Source organism: Chelonoidis abingdonii, chromosome 2, assembly GCF_003597395.2.
Source record: "Chelonoidis abingdonii isolate Lonesome George chromosome 2, CheloAbing_2.0, whole genome shotgun sequence".
Lineage (NCBI taxonomy): Eukaryota > Metazoa > Chordata > Testudines > Testudinidae > Chelonoidis > Chelonoidis abingdonii.
Genome location: NC_133770.1, coordinates 116,143,280 through 116,164,198, shown reverse-complemented (window position 1 = coordinate 116,164,198; position 20,919 = coordinate 116,143,280). Strand labels below are relative to the sequence as shown.

Below are 20,919 nucleotides of genomic sequence, written 5' to 3'. Positions count from 1 at the left end.
CCACTTCAGTCCCTCTCTCTGGACTCTCAGCATTCTTCCCTTTCTCCTCCGAGGACTGCACCCCCCCTTTCCGAGTAATGCAAAAGAGGATGAGGAGTATTCCATCCCACGCTCATACTTGAGATAGGCACAAAAGACTTCCTCTACACATCCTCACTATTGACAAGCAGACCAGGGCTCTAGTATTGTCCATTGTGGATGCAACCCCATGTGCTGCTCCCTCAACACTGGCCATACTGGAATCCTTGGGGCATGTACAGAGCATAGTTTGGGAAACCTCCTGTGGAGCAAAGCTGGAGGCCTACATCTTTGCCTTCTCTGTCGGTCCCTCGACCACCAGAGGTTGACCCTCTCTCTGTAGCAGCTAAGGAGGAAGTACAGGAGGAGGAAATTCCACCACCATTCCACTACTTCTTTCCCCAATGAGGCTATCGTCTCCATCTCCTACTGCTGCTGACTTCAAACATTTCCAAGAGTTGTTTTATAGGATTGCAGAATCCCTCCATATTCCTTTGGAGCAGGTGAAAGATCAAAACACAAGCTGCTTGGCATCCTGCACACATCTTCCTCCTCTTAAATAGCCCTCCCTGTCAATGAGGCCCTCCTCAATCCTGCCAAAGTGCTCTGGCAGACCCCAGCATCCATCCCACCAACATGCAAGTGGGTGGACAAAAATATTATGTTCCCACAAAAGTCTTGGAATTTTTTTTCTCAGCTCACCCAAAATTCCTAATTTGTCAATACCATACAAGAAAAAGGACACCAATACCAACCTCAACTCACCTGTCATGGCAGAGACTGGAAGTGGCCTTCTTTGTGGCTTTTTATGTGGCCTTCAGTTCTGAATATCCAATTACGAGGCTCTCATGGCTAAGTACAATTACCTCAAATACTCTAAATTACAGGAACTCTGCCAAGACCTTCCTGATAATAAAAAAAAAAACAACAACTCCAGGCTCTCGTATCCGAAGGACACGTCTTGGCCCATACAGCTGTACAAGTGTCTTTGGATTCTGCGCACATTGCTGCCTGTTCCATTGTAACTTCTGTAGTCATGAGATTGGCATTATGGCTGCACCTCTCCGACCTTCCTGAAGGAGTACAAACCACTGTCAAAGACCTAGGCTTTGAGGGCCCCAAATTACTTGTGGAGCATACAGATGAATCCCTACACTCCCTTAAGGACTTGTGGTGGGTACGATTGCAGGGGAAGTTGATGTTTCCCTGGATGTCTCTTCGGCACTAGAGTGTAAATGCCGAGAGAGCGATAGGTTGCTCACAATACACTCCCGATTGGCACTACAATACTCAGTGCTGTCACCAGAAGTCCTCTACCAAGCACAGACATAAGACTCCTCAAGGGACTACATCTCGCACATCTTCAACCAAACAATTTTGAAGGTGATCCCAAGGCCCTGAGAAGCCTCCCCCTGTTCTGGTGACATCAACCATCTCCAACATCCCACCAGTTTGGCGATCACTTAAACCCTTTCTTTCCATCATGGGGGCTAATTACCTTGGATAAGTAGATTTCTAGAGATCAAGGAAGGATATTCCATCCCTCTTCAGTGACCCTTCTCATGAACCCATTCTTAAAACGCTTGGGATTATGCATGAGCTCCATTTGTGTCTGTTTGTCAGCCATCATGACCTTCACTACCAGATAGACAGACACTCCTCCTTCACCCACCTGCTCGTGAAACATTTCCTAAAGGACTTGCAAAATCTTTACCCTCACATATAGGATCTAATCCCGGCTTGGGACCCTGGCCTCATCCTATACTCTATAGACCTCCATTTTGAACCAATGGCAACATGCTCCTATGTTCATTTATCTATGTAAACAGCATTTCTTGTTGCTAGCACCTCAGCTTGATGGGTTGGAGAAATTGGAGCTCTTATGGTATACCCCCTGTTCACAGTTTTTCATAAAGACATGGTTACGCAACATCCTCATCCCAAATTTTTACTCAAGGTACCATCCTCTTTCCATCTAAATTTCTTTCCAAAGCCGTACAGCTACCAAGCGGAGGCAACGTTGCTTCTTCATCATCATCGGTGATCTCTTGATTCAAGGATGATCTCTGCCACAAATTTACATATGGGTCCTGAGATGACTCAAGAGTCCGATCCTGGAACCACAGGTCTGCCTGCAGTATGTACAAACATTTCCTAGGGAGTCAGCTGCTTGCTGGGGGAGAGTTTTGTTGTTTTTTTTTTTTTCCCCCCCTTCCTTTTTCTTCTCTCTTTTTTCAACGAACCATTGCCTGATGGAGGATATGGCGCCATTAAGGTTGGTTGGTAATTTGCTCGTCCCAGCTTGTGATGTACACGTCAGCTTTCTTGAGATGCACTTTGTGTCTCCGTAGTGTTTCCTCTGACTATCGCAGGATCTCTGACCATGGGTGAGCTGAGAGTAGAGCACTTGTTTTGGAGGTGAGAGTCTGGCATCCTCACCCAGTGTCCAGCCCAGCAGAGTTGGTGTATGAGGATCATTGCTTCAATGTTGGTGACATTGGTTTCAGTGAGAATGCTGGTGTTAGTGCAGTGATCTTACCACTTGATGCAAAAGATCTTCTGGAGGAATCGTTGGTGGTACCTTTCCAGACTCTTGAGGTTCTGTTAAGTCACCCAGGTTTAGCATCCATAAGAGTGTAGGAATAACAATTGTCTTATAGACTTGGATCTTGGTGTCCTGCGCTAGTCACAGTTCGTGAAAACACGTCGGAGCAATTTCCTAAAGGAAGCACTTGCACACTGGATCCTGTGCTGGAGTTCACTGTTTTTTGCATTTTTGAAGAAGTTAGCTACAAAGGTAGAAGTAGTACTCTATTGTTTCCAGTCTGTCCCTTAATAGTGATGTGTGGTGGGTCACGTGCAAGGCCTGAAGCAGGCTCATGGAAAACATCAGTCCTCTCAGTATTGAGAGAGAGTCCTAGGCTTCAGTAAGCTTGTGCAAAATTATCCAGTGTGGACTGAAGGTTATTTTCAGTGTATGCAAGGGTAACACAGTCATCAGCATACTGAAGGTCAGTAACGGATGCCCTGAGGACTTCAGACTTCAAGCAGAGACATCGAAGATTTAAAAATCCACCCATCCATTCCGTATTGAATGTCAACTCCATTGGGAAGGAGGTCTTTAACGAGGACCAAAATGACTGCTAAATTGATGGAGAGCAGGGTTGGGGCAATAACGCATCCTTGCTTAATCTCAGTTTTGATGACGAAATTGTCTGTCTCTAGGCCATTACAGAGAATGGTGACAGTCATCTGATCATGAAGAAGCCTTACCGCCTTAATAAATTTTGGAGGTCAGCCAAATCTGGCCAGCACCTTCCAGAAGGCTTTGAAATTGAATGAGTCAAAGGCCTTTGTCAAATCGACGAAGGCCACGTATGGGTTTTGATTTTACTCCTGAGACTTTTTCCTGGATTTGGTAGGAAACAAAGATTGTCATTTTGTCCCATGGGATGGTCTAAAATTGCAGGGTTTCTGGCAATATTTCCTCAGCAAAGCAAAGTCATCGGTTTAAGGATACGGGCGAGAATTTTCCCTGTTGTAGATAGCAAGGCAAGTCAGAATTTGGAAATTGATGCATTATCATCTTTCTTAAAGATTGAGCGTGTTGGTATTTCTCAAGTCTTCTGGAATCTTCTCATTATACCAGATATGAAGAAGTTGTTTCTGGAGCTTCCTCACCAGTTCTTCACCTACAAACTTGTAGACTTCAAGTGTTATCCCATTTGGCACTGCTGCTTTGTTTTTCTTGGTTTCATAATGGCTTGTGTTACTTTTTTGAGGGCAGCTGGGTCAGCAAGAGATTCTTTTATGTTGTTGAGGTATAGATTCAGTAGTGGCATCAGAGACAGTTGACTCATGGCTCAGGAGTGACTCAAAATGCTCCTTCTACTTGGCTTTGATTGCTTCGCTGTCCTTAAAATAAGTCAACCCATCTTTGACTCAGAGTGGTGTGGGATCGTGGGAGCTTTGACCATAAATGGCTGTTATTGCCTAAAAATAGATCCTCCTGTCATGGTTTTTATCAGCTGAAGCTCCTTGGTCTTTTCTTACCACTGCTTGTTTTTGATGTTGCAGGTTTTCCTTTGGGCTTTAGCCTTGGTTGCTTGTATGACTCTTTCTTCTCCAGGCGTAATATGTCTTTTTGCCATGTGAGATGAGCTTTTCTTTTCCTGTTAAGCAAGCCTTGAATCTTAGCATCATTCTCATCAAACCAGTCTTGGTGATCGCAGGTGACATAGCTGATGGTCTCAGCACATGCTGAGAGAATGGCAGCCTTTAATCCCTTCCAGAAATTTTCATTATAGTCATCAGCTGTTGAAATAGTGGCAAACCTCTCTTGGAGTCACTGCTGAAGATTTTTGTCCTGACTCACTATGTCCTGAAGGGACTTGACATTGAATTTCTTTCATACTGATTTTGCTTGTTTAAGATGCCTTGAAGCAATCTGGAAATTCATGATAGATCTAACAAGGCCATGGTCTGTCCAACAGTCATTGGTTCCATGCATCTCCCTTGTGATGCAGACACCCTCCCGATCTTGAGCTCTGACAATAACATAATCAAGAAGGTTCCAATGTCTGGACCGAGAGTGTCTCCAAGTGGTCTTATACTTCTCACTTTCTCTAAAGATGGTGTTTGTGATGACCAGGCGATGTTCTATGCATTTGCTCAGGAGGATTTGCTCTTGGATTTGCCTTTCCTACTCCTCCTTTTCTGATAGTGCCATTCCAGAGATCTGACTCATACCCGACTCTAGCATTAAAATCAAGGAGAATGATCTTGTTCTCCTTAGGAATGTTGGTCAAGATCCGTATAGAATTGTTCCTTGATATACTTGTCAGTATTGAGTGTTGAAGCTTACCTGCTGATGACAACAGACTCATTGTTGCTGAGCTTAAGATGAAGATTCATAAGAGGTTCGTTGAGTCCTACAGGAAGTTCTGTAAGCTGACTGACAAACTTATTCTTAATTGCAGAACCGACCCCATGAGTGCCCCTGTCCTCTGGAGATTTCTCTTTCCAGAAAAAGGTGTAGCCTTCACCTCCTTCTCTCAGTTGATCTTCATACATGCACCTTGTCTCACTCAGGGCAGTGACATCAGTGTTATAGCTCACAAGTTCCCTGGTGACAGTAGCAGGTCTTCTTTCTGGTCATATATTATCTTTATCTATCAGTGTGCAAACATTACATGTAGTGAAAGTCACTGTCTTTTTATAGTTCTGGCGGCAGGCAGAGTGATCCCACTGGATGTGGTGAGACAGCCTAGGTTTAGGGCTCCCTTTCTAGTCCTCTCCCCAAAGTGGATCCTAAAGAGGACTGCTCAGTCGCGATAACCACTGCCAAATTACAGATGTCTCAGTCCAGGTGGCAGACGACCATCCAGCTACCACCACCTACATAAAGATTAGTGGTGAGGGACTGCCCAATTCACTATTACAGTCCCCCTCACCACTAGTCTATCACTGCAGAGTGTGGAAGGTTGGAAAGATATTTTTCTTGTGATGCATGTGATTTCTTTTAATGTTGGGAAGCTGGTGCACCTACAGCGACCACACAGTCACAACAAGCTGGAGGTCTGGGGCCTAGTGGCAGGGAAAGTCTGAGTTGACTAGAGATCACCAACTTCAGTCTTCATCTGCTTTCACAACCATTGAGATCCAAAGACCCTCTTCCACCTGATCCACTGCTGAGGACTTGGTGGACTGGAGAGTGCTTTGTCTGGGACCTCACTTCAGACCTGCTCGCCTTTGGAGACCCTACCAGGAACATGGTGCCTCTGACCAACGTAGCTCTGAGGATTATTGGAACACTCAAGCCTCTTCACCACAACAAGGTGGCGGTCCCTGAACAGGCAACATTGCACACCCTGAATGTCAGACGAGCACTAGCTTTCTGTAAAGAACAAAATCTTTCCATAAATCACCATGCTTATTCTTCTCAACAGCTGAAAGATAAAGGTGTGACCATCTCTAAGCAACCCCTTTCCAAGTTGATCTCGCAGTATATACACCTGTCCTACCAACTACACAATCGACAACCTCCTCCTGGAACTAGAGCATATTCCATCCACTCACTCGTCACCTTGATTGCCTTTCTCAGTAAGGTTGACATTTGCAAAGTGGCCACATGGGCATCAGTGGATGCTTTTAGCTATCACCATGTCATTACTCAGGACATTGCAGCAGATACTCTACTAGGACACACTGTCCTATCATCTGCAGTATATGCCACTCTGAAGCTCCAGCGTTACAATCGGAGGTCTTGCTTTCTAATCATCTACAATGGAGCCCCTTTAGGGACATCACTTGAAGAAGAGGAAGCTTATTCACCCTGTGCAGTAACTGAGGTTCTTCAAGATATGTGTGCTCCACTACCCGTTTTCCTCCCCTCTGCTTTGGAGCCGAAACATAAGCTCTGCAGCAGAGAAGGAACTAGGCGGGTGGTCGGACGCACAGTGAGGTGTGTGCATGTGTGTGTGTCCTGCTCATGGCATAAGATGCAGGAGGTATGCATGTGCGGTCCAACAAGCACTGCTGGTGAAGATCTCCGATCTGAGGTGCAGGGGATTTGCCACACTTATGGTGAAGCACCCATAGGGGGACACATCTTGAAAAACTGCAGTTACTGCACAAGGTGAGTAACTTTTTCTTTTTCAATCTTCTTATTTTAGAAGAGAAACACAGGGTGTTGCAGATAATACACGATGTAATTGAGTAAAAGAAATATTGAAGATTTGCTTAGTTATAAACTCTTTTTGGAGTTGTCAAATTCTATGTGTGTTTTTCTTTTTCACCTGCCACTCTTAGTTTTAAAATGAATTTTGTTAAAAACAAAAACAAAAACAAAAAAAATGGCACCATGGAGTTCCAGAACTCTGTAGTACAAGTCATAATTAATTAAAATCCTAACCAAAATCTTTTTATTGCATCTGAACTGATCATTTTTTTGCTGAACTGTAACTTTACATTTTTTTTCTAATTCACCTAGCAGTCTTGAGACATATTTGATGTTTCAAATCAGCTGTGTGCAGGACTGGTGCCAGGGTTTCTCGCGCCCTAGGCGCATGGCCATTTCGCCGCCCCCTGTGCTGATCCCGCGGCTCTGGTGGAGCTGCCGCAGGCATTCCTGCGGAGGGTCCGTGGCTCCGGTGGAGCTGCTGCAGGCGTGCCTGCGGGAGATCCATTGGAGCCGCGGGAGCAGCCAACCGTCCGCAGGCATGACTGTGGCAGCTCCACCGGAGCCGCGGACCAACGGACCCTCCGCAGGCATGCCTGCAGCAGGTCAACCGGAGCTGCCTGCCGCCCCCCAGCAAAATGCCACCCCCTCAATAATCCTGGCGCCGTAGGCGATTGCCTAGGCTGCCTAAATGGTAGCACCGGCCCTAGCTGTGTGCACAGTATGTTCTTACTGATTTAGTATTTTTCCATAAACAAAGTATTCCTTGTATTTGCCTAATTCAAGCTGTGTATGGATTTTACTGAAAGTTCCCATAATCATCTTAGAGTTGAGATGCAGTTTCAGTTCCAAAGGAGAACTTCTTTTTTAAAAGTTTAAGAGCAAATGAAATCAGGATCATTATAATGAGTTTGGTTGCAAGCTTACATATAGCTGTTCCTATTGTGAACATTATATTTATAAATAGATGTACACTGTTATTTTGCCTAAGAAGAAAGAGATGTAATATTATGGAAGGCTTAAAGTTTTAGGAATTCTAAGGGAGAAAAGTTTGCGTCTTGTCTAAGACTTTATTCTATTTGTCAATGTTATGTGTAGCTACACAATTTCGTGCCATACATACAGTCTGTGGAATTGCACCTATTTACATCAGGCCTTGATATGAACTGTAACCTCCATAATGGTGCTATATGGAGGTGCTGTCCATCTGCACTTAAAACTTCAGATGGCTGAACATGTTTTTTTGCAAGTAAATGGCCACCTGGTTTTTAAAAAGATGGTGTTTAGTACTGTTTGTGGTGAGAAGTTTAATTAAAACAATATGATTTTTCTAATAATGTCTCACAGTGGAGTGAAAAATCCTAACATGGTGCACTTCTTAAATCCCTAATCCTTTTTCCCTCTTTTTTTTTTTTTTAATTACAGTTTGGGTTGTTAAAAAACTTGTGGTCCACTTTGGAGTTGTAAACTTCATGGCGAAACGTTGTAATAGTTGGTGGCATGTTCTGGAAAACTTTGTGAAGGAGCGGCAGGAGGCTCTCGCTCCATGGCCAATCAGAGGGCTTGGAAGGGTCATGCTAAAACTTGACAGTAAGGTATTTCAATTTATTTTCTTAAGCCATAATTCTGAATAAAATTTTCTTTGTTCTTTTGTAAACTGTGCTCTAGAAAGCTATAACTCTAAAATAAGTGTCTGCCACTCATAAGCACATTGTTTTTTATGTAAAAGTGTATCTTAGGCCTTGACTATGCTTGCTCTCTTGAAGGCTATAGCACATTTTTAAACAGTGTTATAACAACGTTTAGCTCCCTTGACACTAAGATGATGTCTACATACTAAAAAAAAGTAGCTCTTTAAAGTTGTTAGCTTAACATGATTGTCTACTTGGATGTTAATGGGGATTTCCTATTTTACAATTCTTTTAACTGATAGTAAAGATGATAAACTGAAGGTACATAGGTGTTTTGGGAGGGGAATCCTGATCACGTTAAGCTAACTGTTTTTTAAAAAGTAATTTTTTTCATTGTGTAGATAGGACCTAAGCTACTTCAGCTACATTTGTCGTTAAATTCTGCAAAAGCACGGTGGTTAAAAACAACTGTTTGATAGTGTAGAACAGACCAATGTATTCACTGGGAAACAAAACTGTAGGGTGAGGGTGGGTATTCTTGGGAAGCTACTGAATACAGCACTACCTATTTTCTTTTGGTTTTCTAAATCAGTGGGGGCCACATTTCAGGAATGATGTGCATAAATTGGAGAAACTCCAGAGGAGGGCAACAAAATGATTAAAGGTCAAGAAAAGATTTGAAAAAGTTGGTTTGTTTAGTCTTGAGAAGACTGAGGAGGGACATAACAGTTTTCAAGTACATAAAAAGCTTGTTACAAGAAGGAGGGAGAATAATGTTTCTCCTTAAGCTCTGAGGTTAGAAGAAGAAAGAATAGGCTTAAAATGGCAGTTTAGTTTGGACATTAGGAAAAACTTCCTAACTGTCAGGGTGGTTAAGCATTGGAATAAATTGTTTAGAGAGGTTGTGGAATCTGTCACTGGAGATTTTTTTTAAGAGCAGGTTAGACAAACACCTGTCAGGTATGGTCTAGATAATATTTACGCCTGCTAAGAATGCAGGGGATTAGACTAGATGACCTCTCAACATGTCCTCCAGTCTCATGATTCTGTTGAAACAGTTGATTCTATGGTGGTAGATAGGAATAAATGTTGCAAAAAATGAAAGCATGTGATGCAAGTTAGTCTATTTCTAACACTTTTGATAGTGTGGTACTGTAATAAGACCAAAGAATAGCAAACTCTCATTTTCTTTAAAAGTAAAAGCAAGGTGATTAACCATTTTAAATCTGTTAGCAGTATGTTTAATTTTAATCTTAGAGTTTGAAGGCCTGCTTTTCCTGAAAGCCATACTCACTACTATCTGTTAGCAAGAAGAGGGGGCTGAGCTTCAGCACCAAGAAGCAGCAGAGACTCTTATGTGAAGAAAACAGGCAGCTGCGGCTGTTTTTTTAATATAAACAGCTGTCTAAAATGTATAGTGGTGATGCTTGCTTCTGACAGTCTGGCTCGTAGTGGGGCCAAGAAGTCATCCCACTACGAAGAGCAAGAGATGCATCAAGCAGAAAGGTGTCCCATTCCACCCAAGAGAATCTGTAAGGCTAGGCAGGGGTCTTGGAAAGAATGTTTTATTTCCCTTCGTAAGTTAAACTAATAATAAACTGAGAGAGGGTGCAGGAGAGGGCTGCTAGTGAGCTCAGAATGTCTTCAGCATTCCTTTGATCTAACAAGGGGGAGCTGTGAGAAAGTAGTCTGTTCAGCTTTCCCCCTACTTCAGGCCCTCTTTTTCTCCTACAAGGAAGAGGGGGCATACCCCAGCCTGAGAGAAGTCCTACATTGCTGCTTATTCTCTGTGCCTAGCACAAGAAGTCTTGATCCATTACTTAGGCTCCTAGGCACTATGATAATACAAATAATAAACCAGGGAGAACTGGGAGGCTCCAGAGGCAGCAATGAAACCTACTTGTGCGTTTCATATAGGTCCTAATTTGATTAGGAAAATGAGATGTTTTTAGCAAAGTTGGCTTTACTGTCCCCTAGTTCTGCTCCTTCTGGCACTGTCCCTGCTGCTGCTAGCATCTCAGAAGAAGTTGGGTACTTCTGGGGGGAAAGAGGATCCCAAGTGTTCTCCTCTCCCTGCCCCTACAGTATTTATAGAAATGTGTATATTTTACTCTCACATTTGTAATTAGTCCAGAATCAGTGGTTTGCTTCACCCTAACACACACTTTAACTGAAACCAATGAATTTTTTTTAATGTTTAAAATGGTGATTGTATAGTTTTGTGTTTTTTGTTGGGGTTAATAAGGATAGCTCTTTAATGGCGCCAGATGGTGGTGTTTCCTGTCCACTGAATGATTCCACACATCATTCCAGGCATCTATAAATCAGGATTGTACTGATGTTTCCCTTTCCTAGTGAGTATTTTTATTAACTGCAGCCAAGATTGTTTTTATTGTATTCAAATACACATAGTCATTTAACTATTCTTGACAGAGTGTAGGAGAACTTAATGTGAATGATACAAACAAGCTGGACAGCCCTTTTACCATACAGAGTCAAGTGTTAGTGTACATCAGGCAACATACTAGTCTTACAGTTCAAACACATCTTAGCAGAAACATCTACCAGATTATATTCATGCTGACATGGCTATATGTATTTCCATAAAGAGCTTCCTAAAAAAGTAGTGAGAAAGTAAATGCAGTTTTATTAAATTTTACTTCCTCAAATATTTGGGTTAAACCAAAAAGGGCCATATTTTTTTAAAACTAACTTGATCACAGGAGTAGAGGCAACAACATTTCGGGGTACGTTTGTCACTATTACAATGGGGAATACGGCATGTGGTATATAATGTCCTCTACTCTGAGTTTTAGTGTAGGACATATACTTAATGCTATTGACATTTTCCTCCCTATCAGTGCTGAAAACTGGAAGTCCCGTTTCCAGGCTCTTCTATCTATCATTTGTTGTTTTACTTTTAGAATGGAGAAGAGAAAAAAGAGAGAATCTGAATGAGGAAGGTTATGCTAGTATCATGTTCATTTCCCAGGCTATAACTAGGACAATAATTTTCCCTTTGTCATATTATTATAACCATTTGGGGGGGAAAGTAGCTGATCAGAATATCCTATTTACACTGCTTGCTACTTAGTGATGCAGGGATTCTTATACTCATATGGGAATTTTCTACCCAGTTTCTAGGCAAGTAAGATAAGGCAAGATTTTTTTGTTAAATCTGTAAAACCCCTTACCTTATTTTTCACTTATACAATATCCCATTTCCTGGGAAGAATGAGTGGAAACAATCAGAAGCTGAAGGCTGAGGCTTTTGAAGCTCTTTTGTACCTTCCCATTTCCATGCCTTGTTTCCATAGGAACAGGTGTACCTAAGCCATACAAGTATATGGGATAACTGCATACCTTCTGTTGTCTATTGTTTGTTTGCAATCTTTGAATGTCTATGTTAAATTGTAAACCTGTTGCTTGCTTAATCATGCTTTAATTTACGTTCTGAAATTTTGGTTTTATTTGAAACATTATCTCTTAGTTCTTGTTTACATGAGGAATTTGTCCCAATTTCATTTATGGGTGGCCACCCACTGGTGCAAACCCCAGCTGTAGACAAGAAAAAACACAATTTGTTCTGATGGGTTGTTGGAATTATTAATATGGGAATCACTATTCCTTTATTAAATCCAAAGGCCAAATGGTATTTATACAGTTGCTGTAAACATGCCTCAAAACCCTGACCAATAAGTAGTATACTACATCCAAACAGTAACAAAACATTAATAAGCATTTGATCAAGATATTTATAAATGGATTAAACCCAGCGTTGCTTAGACTCCTATTGGTAGGCTCCAGCTTGGTCAGGCAGTTATTAGCAATGGACCCTTTAAGAGTTTACTTTTATAAACAAGTGATATCATTGCAAATTACTAGCTTCAGTTAAAAACCAAGTTGAGACAATTCACTCTTATTTCCAGTCTTAATCCAGTTAAGAGTTACAACCACCTTTCTTCCAGAGGCATTTCCTCCCCTCCTTCCTGCTGTCCAACAGTTTTCCCATTGCACCTGGGTTCATGTAGGTTTTAACACTGGTTGTGGGTTGGGGAAAGGCTGTGCTGGCTCATTTTAAGACAGATATCCTCTCTACTTTATTCCTTCTGGCTGAATGGCTTATTATTTTCAAGGCCTTCCTTCTAAAGAGTCAGGACCTTTCTTTACAACACACATATTTTCTTAACCAAATTTAAGCTAATTTTAATTCTTTAATTTTATACTTATCCTACATGGAGCTTATCCTGGTTTCAAGCTTCACTGGTACAAGCTGCCGCTTTTATCATCCACTCTTGGGGTTTGCATTGGTGTATTTGCGACTTCTCACCAATGGCTGGAATTGAAGAACAATCTTATTGAAGAGTAGGCCTTAGAATGAGTCTCTCTCTCTGAGTAGTTTGGGTGAGAATTAGAGAGTAATATTTCTCTAAGTACAAAAGTAGATGGTTGCTTGTCAGAGAAGGGCTTACCACCTGAACTTATTATATGATCTGACTGCAGACAAGCACGTGTAAATAAGTGTTGGTTCCATGACCCCTTGGTCTGTACATCATGCATATAAATATATGCATGTATTTTATATTCCTTTTCATACTGATTCTCATTGGATATGAATGCAGTAATACTAATAAGATAATAAAATTCATGTGTATCACAATAGCTAACATAAAATATACTTTGCATATATTTGAAACTATATCTTTGGCCAAAGTTGGAACCTCATTGCAATAAACTAGTGGATGAGATGCTGATTCTTGATATCACAATAATATCATACTGTTCTGAGAAAAGAACTTTCACAAGTGTTGCACTGATTTGTAAAATTTTGACTTGCTACTGTTAATCTGTAATTATTCAGGGCATAGTGATGCTGGCTTATTAGTGTTAAGTTTTAAGTGTTAAGTTTTGCTAGAAAAATATAGTAAAGTTTTATATTCATTCATCGTACTCCTCTTTCTAAATATTACACATATTTAGGCTTAAAAGGATTAGATTATCGGAAAATGTCAGTAAATATTGATTTCACCATATATAAGCCAACAGAAAAATGTTTCCATAGATAATGGTCAAAATTTACTCTTAGGCAAAGTAAGAAAAATGTTGCTTGAACTTATTAGTTTTTGATTTAAGATATTTGCTTTGTATATTGTGACATGTAATGTTGAGTTTGCGTTTTAATGGTTATAAAGCTTTCGCTTTTTGAATCCGTGTCTGCTGTCATTAAATAATTACTGTTTTTACCTCCCCATAGTTTCCCACAACTATGAAATTGTAAAAAGATAAAAATAGGAAAAGATCTTTAAAATACTGATATCTGTTGAAAATTTTATATAGTACATAAAATTGAATTTTGCCACGCCTGTGTATTTTCCTGGTAAATCCTAGATTATTGTATTACAGATTTCACTATTTCCTACTGTAGTTTACCTTTGGGTCTGGAATTATTTACTTTTCATTCTGTGGATGACTGTCTGCCTTCATTTCTATTCATACTATTACTGCATTCTTCAATAATCTTCCACTGTCGTCTTGTCTTTTTTTTTTTTTTTTTTCTCTCCTCTGTCTCCCTTCCCTCTCCTCTCCCACAAGCTGTGGCACTGGCTTAATAAGAAGGTAAATAAAGAGATTGTGATTCCAACTAAAGGATTGTGTCCTTTTTGCAGCATGAATGCTTTTAACATGTCTTGCTCTTTAGTTCTTTCTCCCAATTGTTGTCTTCCCCCTACCCTACCCCATCTAAGCTACTGGAGGTCATATAACACCATCTGATCTATATATATATTTTTTTTAATAAAATGAATGAGTTTAGTTAAATATCTTGTCTTGTACAGCAGGATAGTGCATTAGCCTTTCTCCTTTGTGGACTTGGGTTCAAATAATTTTAAGATTTAAGAAAAATTTGATCTCTTACTAATCCCCATCTCTACGCATCACAAAGCCAATATATAATTTGACTTGGTAGGTCTTTTCTGTTCAGAGGAACTTAAGGGTATTGAAGGTCAGGACTAGGGTAAGTTTACAAAGATGTGAATGGAAAAGTCCATAACTCTTTGATTATGAGTGGCTTTAGCCAGTGCTACTAGGCTTTTGCCTTCAAAAACTTCCCTTTCTTAAGGGAAATATAAAACGCCAAATGACTCCATATTGAATCATTACTAAAGGAGATGAGGAGCATCCAAAGCAGCAACAAGTGGAAGGGAGGAACGTCCAAAACTGCTACTGTAGTTTAAAAGCAAATAATTCCGCTCTATGAAGTTCATAAAAAAAAAAAATAGCCATGTAATCCATGTGACACACAATTTCATCCTTAACTCACCCTGTATTGCTGAGGCACTTCAACTCATTTACTTCAGTTCTAAACAGGATTAAGCTACTAAGCTCCTACAAATTGCAGTGTTCATTGTCTATACTAGGAATTTACATTAGTGCATCCACAGTGGCTGGAATCTGGGAGAATCCCCATTTTAGACAAAGTCTTGCACTCTGTTAGAGCATACCAACTCCACAAGAGCAGTAAGAGATGGAGAAGGCTGACAGGGGAACTTGTATGAAAATCAGGGTGGGAGATCTTGCATCAAAAGTATTAAAATACAAATCTCAAACATAAAATTCCCCAACAGAAAAGCATTAAGATAGACTAAGGGTTGTAAATACATATTGATTTAAATGATTAAATGTTCAAACACAGTGTATGAAGGGCAGTAAGTTAAAAGGTTGTATGTTAAAAAAAAAAAAATAAAACCATAATAACTGGAAATCAGCTAAACTTCTAGCACCAACTTCTATCCTCACTTATCTCCATATTGGTGAGAGAATCCAACTAGCTATCACTGCATAGAAACTCGTGTTTACTGTTGCCTGTACAAAGTGTAGTAATATAGTCTCTTTGATCAGTCACATAACCTACAGCTGCCCTTGTAGACTGTAGTAGGTAGCTGGAATATGATGGCTCTGGCCCGTGGTGGGTGTGTGTGTGTGTGTTTGTGAGAGAGAGAGAGAGAGAGAGTTGTATACCCAATCCAAAGTGGAGCCATAGATGGAGGAGGAGATATAACGGTATTTTTTTAACAATTTGGGTAACAAACAGTAAAATTGAGATTATAGTTGAGGTCGTCTGTGGGAAAATATGTGGAGAATGATGAATGCATGAGATGTGGTCATTTTAGCCTGAAACATGAGAACTATAGAGTTTCATCTCCAGCACCCAATTAGTGGAGGAATTACCTATGCAGAGGTTTCTCTGTGTGTATGTGTTGGGGGGGCGGGGGCAGGGAAGGTTTGTGTGGCTTGTTATTGAAAGATGGATGGGGAAGAGCACTTAGAGTAAAAGGATAATTTGACCATCTTCTGACTTTTTGACATTTAGACTTTTTTAATTTCATCCTCCATTTCCTGATGTTGAAAGTATTGTGTCTGTACTGCAATATGCAAATGTTTTTAAATTATAAATATGTATGTGCAACCATAAATTGTCTTAAAGAAGAATTTTTGTTTGGGAATGATGTTACATCTCTGCAATATACCCACACAATGCACTGAGGTACCAATGGAATTTTGGTCTTAACTGTACATTTTCTTGATTCTGTGGTTTTAGACTCTTAATGTTTGAACATAGATTTATGTGAGTAGGTTTACCCTAATTTTGCCACTAACGTGGCTATTAAACTTTTAAAAGATAACAATAAAATATAATTTTAAAAAAAAGTAGACCCATCATGTGCAGACTATAACTTTTAAAAAATTGAGGTTTTTTTATTTACTTGAAAAAAGTACTTGAAACTACTCACCTTTCATTTTACACCTAAATAGATATTTTGAACATGTATATCAAAATATTTTTATTTTGTGTATGCTGAGCAAATCATACATTTGTATAACTTAAATATAAAATCCAAAACCAGACTAAATTCTGACAGGCTCTTAATTTTATCAAATCTACAATTCATAAAATGCTAAGAAAGGGGGAAGATTGAAGCACAAAAGATTGGACTGCAGTTGTAAAGGCTTCCTTCCTTTTTATAACTTTTACCTTTTTCTTCTTCATCTCAAGGAAAGTACTTAAGAGAATACTAAAATAGGCTTCTTTCTGCGCAGTGTGAAACTAAAAATATGACCCATGGAGGCCCGGCAGGGTTTGAAATGGTTATTGGTAACTCTGGTTATTAGGACGGGAGGATAAGAGCAAAGCTCTTTTACATACGAGCTTTCTGCAAGGGACTGTTTTTAAACTGGGATTTAGTGAGTAAGAATCACACAACTTATTACTTGCTGAGCCCAAGGCACAGAAGAGATTCCAGTGGGTTAGCAAGACTTGCTCTGTATGGTATTATTTGCAGCGTGAATCTTAAAAAAATACCTTTCATTTTTGCTAAAACCAGTATCTCTGCGCCAGTGATAGCAACCTTGGGAACCTACCTAATGTAGACAGCTCCCCAGCTTGTTTGACCCAGCTGCTCATCTGCACTTTTTCACTGTGAACCTGACATATCTGAGTAACTGACTTCACTGGAGCTAAATGATCACTTTTTAAAGTCTTAAAATAATTGAAAATTAAATCTTTACCAGAAAATATATCCGAGTTGATTTATTACTTTATTTTAGGAGGGGGTGGAATTAAAATAGACACTGAAACATCTGTGACTGCATAAAAGTAGTAAGACACTCATACTGGTTGTATTTTACCACAGATAGATAGATATATATTCAGAGATTTGTCAATATATACACTTTGCATGTATATTATATAGTTTAGTATGTAAAAATATACTAGAAAATGAGCACTGAGATACATGTAGGTATTCTTTTAAGATGAGTTGACTTGATTTAAGTGTTTATTTGTGAATAAAGTACAGTGCGGTATAAAATATAGAAGGCATAATCGCTCTCCCAATTCCAGTAAATCTAGATATGTCAGTCTTTTCAAAGCTAGTTCCTAGTACGAACCGTAGATTTAAAAAGCCACTATCAATTAAAATGTTCATCCCAATTACTACTTCCAAATAAATCTCTCCCAGTGAACTCATGAATATATGTATTTTGACCCTGCTTTTAGTTTTGAGGCATAATTTCAATTGTTTGTAATTTGCCTTTTTTTGAAATGTAAAGATAAGTTTATACCCTTTCCTTCAAAACCCTGACATTTTAAGATAGTTTTCATTGACTGCATATCAGAAATCCATATTTAAAAAAATTTTTTAATGCGTGAATGACCTTCTGTAGCTTAGGAGCCTGGTTTCTTTCTACTACTTGGCTGTCTTAGATGTCATGGCAACTTTTGTTTGTAGCTGTTGACTAACAATTAAATTAGAAGCTAAAACTTTAAAATACCGGAATAGCTGCTGACTAGTGTTTAGAAAGTAAGTGTGTGTGTATGTATGTATGTATGTTTTCTGTGCATACATGTATTTTGGGGTAGGGCATAGAAAGGAAAGTCTATCAGAATGACCAAGAGAAATATGGACCAGATTCAGTGGTAAGTTTCAACTGGTGTAATTGATACTTATTTTTTCCTATTGCCTCAGCATGAAAATTGAACCAACAGTGAGACTGAGGTTTTTGTTTTGTTTTTAAATAGGAGATTATAGTCAAGCATGTATAGGAGCTGCTGGGTGCTCAGCCTTTTTGAAAAACAGGCCACTTTTATTAGGTGAATAAATATGTATTTAGCAGCCATGTTTTCCACCCAGGTTTTGAAAGTCTTTACGACTCTCTTAATCTCTCACTTATTTACGGTGATGTAACCAACAGCCCCTTTTTCATTCTTTGAATTTGGCCTACTGGCAATAAACTAGTCTAAGCTAATGTTGAGCAGCCAGATGAAGGGGGTACAGCAAGAGTTAAGAAGAGGCTGTAAGTGAATTTATTAATATGGAGAGTATGCTTTCAATTATACCTTCTGTTCTTCCCTTTTCAGCTTTCCCTGATGGTCTAACTGCAAGTAGCATAATATTAGACTCTTAAAACTTGTCTACAGTAAGGACACTGATGGTACTATCAGTTCAAGGGCTCCAGTGGGAGACCTACCTTCTACTACTCTAGAGGCTTCCAGATCAAACCAACAGTTTACACAGTGGTAAAACAACAAAAGCCTCTAGATTTGTCTATGCTGAGACGCTTGTTACTATCAGTGGTGCTGTTGGATCAGAACTGGCATTGGTGGAAATCTCTCTCATACAGTTCCCTAATGGTAGATATGGCCATGAATTCAGTAGCCAGTGGGTCAAATTCAAAGGTGATTATGTAAGCTTGTGTGTTAAGTGGATGTATATTTTTCACAAACTGAATCTAAGTTAAGCATACTAGTGGAGAATACTTGAAATAAGAGAAATTAATTTTGACTTTCTTAGATTCACTTAGACTTGTCTCTGAATTTGGACCACAGCTTTTTTTAAATTGAGAAAGAAATAGCAAGGAAAGTTACGTAAGATAAAGTGAACATTTAACTTATTTGTAACACAGTATTTTTAAGGTACTGTATCCTTTTTATTCTTCTTAGAGTGCTTCCTCATGTCCATTCCATATTAGGTGTGTGTGCTCACCACATGCACTGGTGCCAGAAGCTTTTCCCTCAGCAGTATCCGTAAGGGACCAGCTCTGGTGCCTTCTGGAGCAGCGTGCACATAACGCGGTATAAGGGGTGCCGCCAGCTCTCCTCACCCTCAGTTCCTTTTTGCCACCAGTGATGGTGCTTGAATGTCTGCTGCTTCAGCTAGTGTTGTCCGAACTCTGTAGAACTTGTAGTATCGCTGTAAATGGCCTATGCCCATCAGCGATCCACATACCAGCTGCCTTAGGTGCTTAGGCGTAGGGCACATAAGTGATAAGTGTTGTATCTGCAAGTCCTTCAATCCTAGGACAAAGAAGGAGCGTGATATCCTTCTAAGAGCTCCTAAAGCCAGCACCAGTCTCCCTCCATGGCTGTGCTCAAGAAGCTGAAAAACACTGAGGGGAAGATCTCCTACCTCTGGGAAGGGAAAGGAGAGGGCTGAGAGCGAGCCAAGACCTGTGCTGGGCAGCTCAGCACCCCTTTGGGAAGTTGGACTCCAGCTCAAGTCGAGCGATGCAACCCATCCCATACTTTGCCTATGACTGCAGATAGTGGTGCAGGCCTTAGCCAGCTTCAGGTGCCATCTTTGAGCGGCTCGAGATCCTGACACTCCCAGTGCTGCCCACACTGGCTCCTGCAGTACCCTGGACTTGAGGAAAACACGCATTGGGACCTATGCATGTATCCCCACCTCAATGGCACCATTCCCCATTGAGAGAGGAGTCCCGCCATCATTTGCCCACCTGAAGCCGTCACACCTTAGGACTAGAGAGGCTGGCTCAGTGGAGCCCTCTTTGGTCCCTGCACCAGGGGCAAAGATCAATGGACTGGAGGCATACCTTGCTGGTAGATTGGCGCAGCCTCTGAGGCATGTGCCACCCCACAAGATCTCTGGGACTGGCCCTGATTGTCTGCAAAGGCCCAGTTCTGATCACGGGACCGATCGGTGATCCAAGACCACCAGGCCCTTATCGCCCATCTCCAAGAAGGAAGTTGCTGTATTCAGGAAGATCCTCCTAGCAACCGGCCAGTAGTAGCAAGCTGTCCCATTCGATGGACCGGTTGAGTAGCGTGAGGCATGGATTGCCATGTGTCCGATAAAGATCCACCGAATGCTGTCGGTCCCTGAGACCCCAGATAAGATGACCCGGCTTGCTCGGACATATCGGCTTCGGGACGCAGCACCTGGCACTGGTCAGACAAGAGCCACTGCTCTGTCCAATCCTGGTTGCCAGGTACTGACCGCTCTGCTTATAGTTCTGGCACGGAGCAAGGTTCCCTGACACTGGGACAAGCCCCGGTACTTGCACATCAGCACTGAAACCTGTCACGTGGCCCTAAGTGCAGTGACTAGTTCCATGGTACCTGTGGGGGTTCTCCCAACCTTCCCAGGCTGCTCAGTCGGTGTCGGAGAGGGCAGCGGCTTCAGTATCCCATCCCCCTCTGGTGCTCGAGGCTTCCGAGGGTAAGACCCCACAGTCCAGGAGGACCCAGGGGAGCAAGATGCTGGACCACCAGTGAACGTGGAGGTTACCACACAGCACCAGCATCGTCCTTGTCATCGCCAGAAGAGGCTATCATGGGGCCCCTCACCCAGTTCCTTAGGGTAACGCCAAAGTGCACCAGGAACTTTTGAGGAGGGTCGCTTCCAGCCTGGGGTTTCAGGCAGAGGAATTGGAAGAGCCCTCGGACTCTGTCTGATGTCCTCTGCTGCTCAGCCCCTGCAAGGTGGCCCTTCCCCTTCATGAAGGGGTTTCCAAAATCACTAATGCCCGGTGGCAGATCACCTCTTCCCTGGCCCCTGTCTCTAAGAGGGTTGAATGCAAGTACTTTGTGCCAAAGGGCATGAGTACTTATACTCCCACCCAGCCCCCAGTTCCCTTGTGGTCAAGGCGGTTAACCACAGGGAGAGGCAAGGACAACCCAGGGCCAACCCCAATAATAAACACTGGAGGAGGCTGTATCTCTTTGGACATAAGGTTTATTTGTCCTTCAGCTGAGAGTGGCCAACCACCAAGACCTCCTTGGCTGATATGACTTAG

At 41.2% G+C, this 20,919-nt stretch overlaps 1 protein-coding gene across 1 annotated transcript in view; it reads left to right on the top strand.

Moving 5' to 3' along the window:
- TMEM245 (transmembrane protein 245) overlaps window positions 1-20,919 on the top strand; it is a 141,303-nt gene that overhangs the window by 35,015 nt on the left and 85,369 nt on the right. The window contains 2 exon segments of the mRNA XM_032775312.2: window positions 8,123-8,292; window positions 13,921-13,944. Of these exon segments, the coding sequence (XP_032631203.2) occupies window positions 8,123-8,292; window positions 13,921-13,944 (194 nt within the window).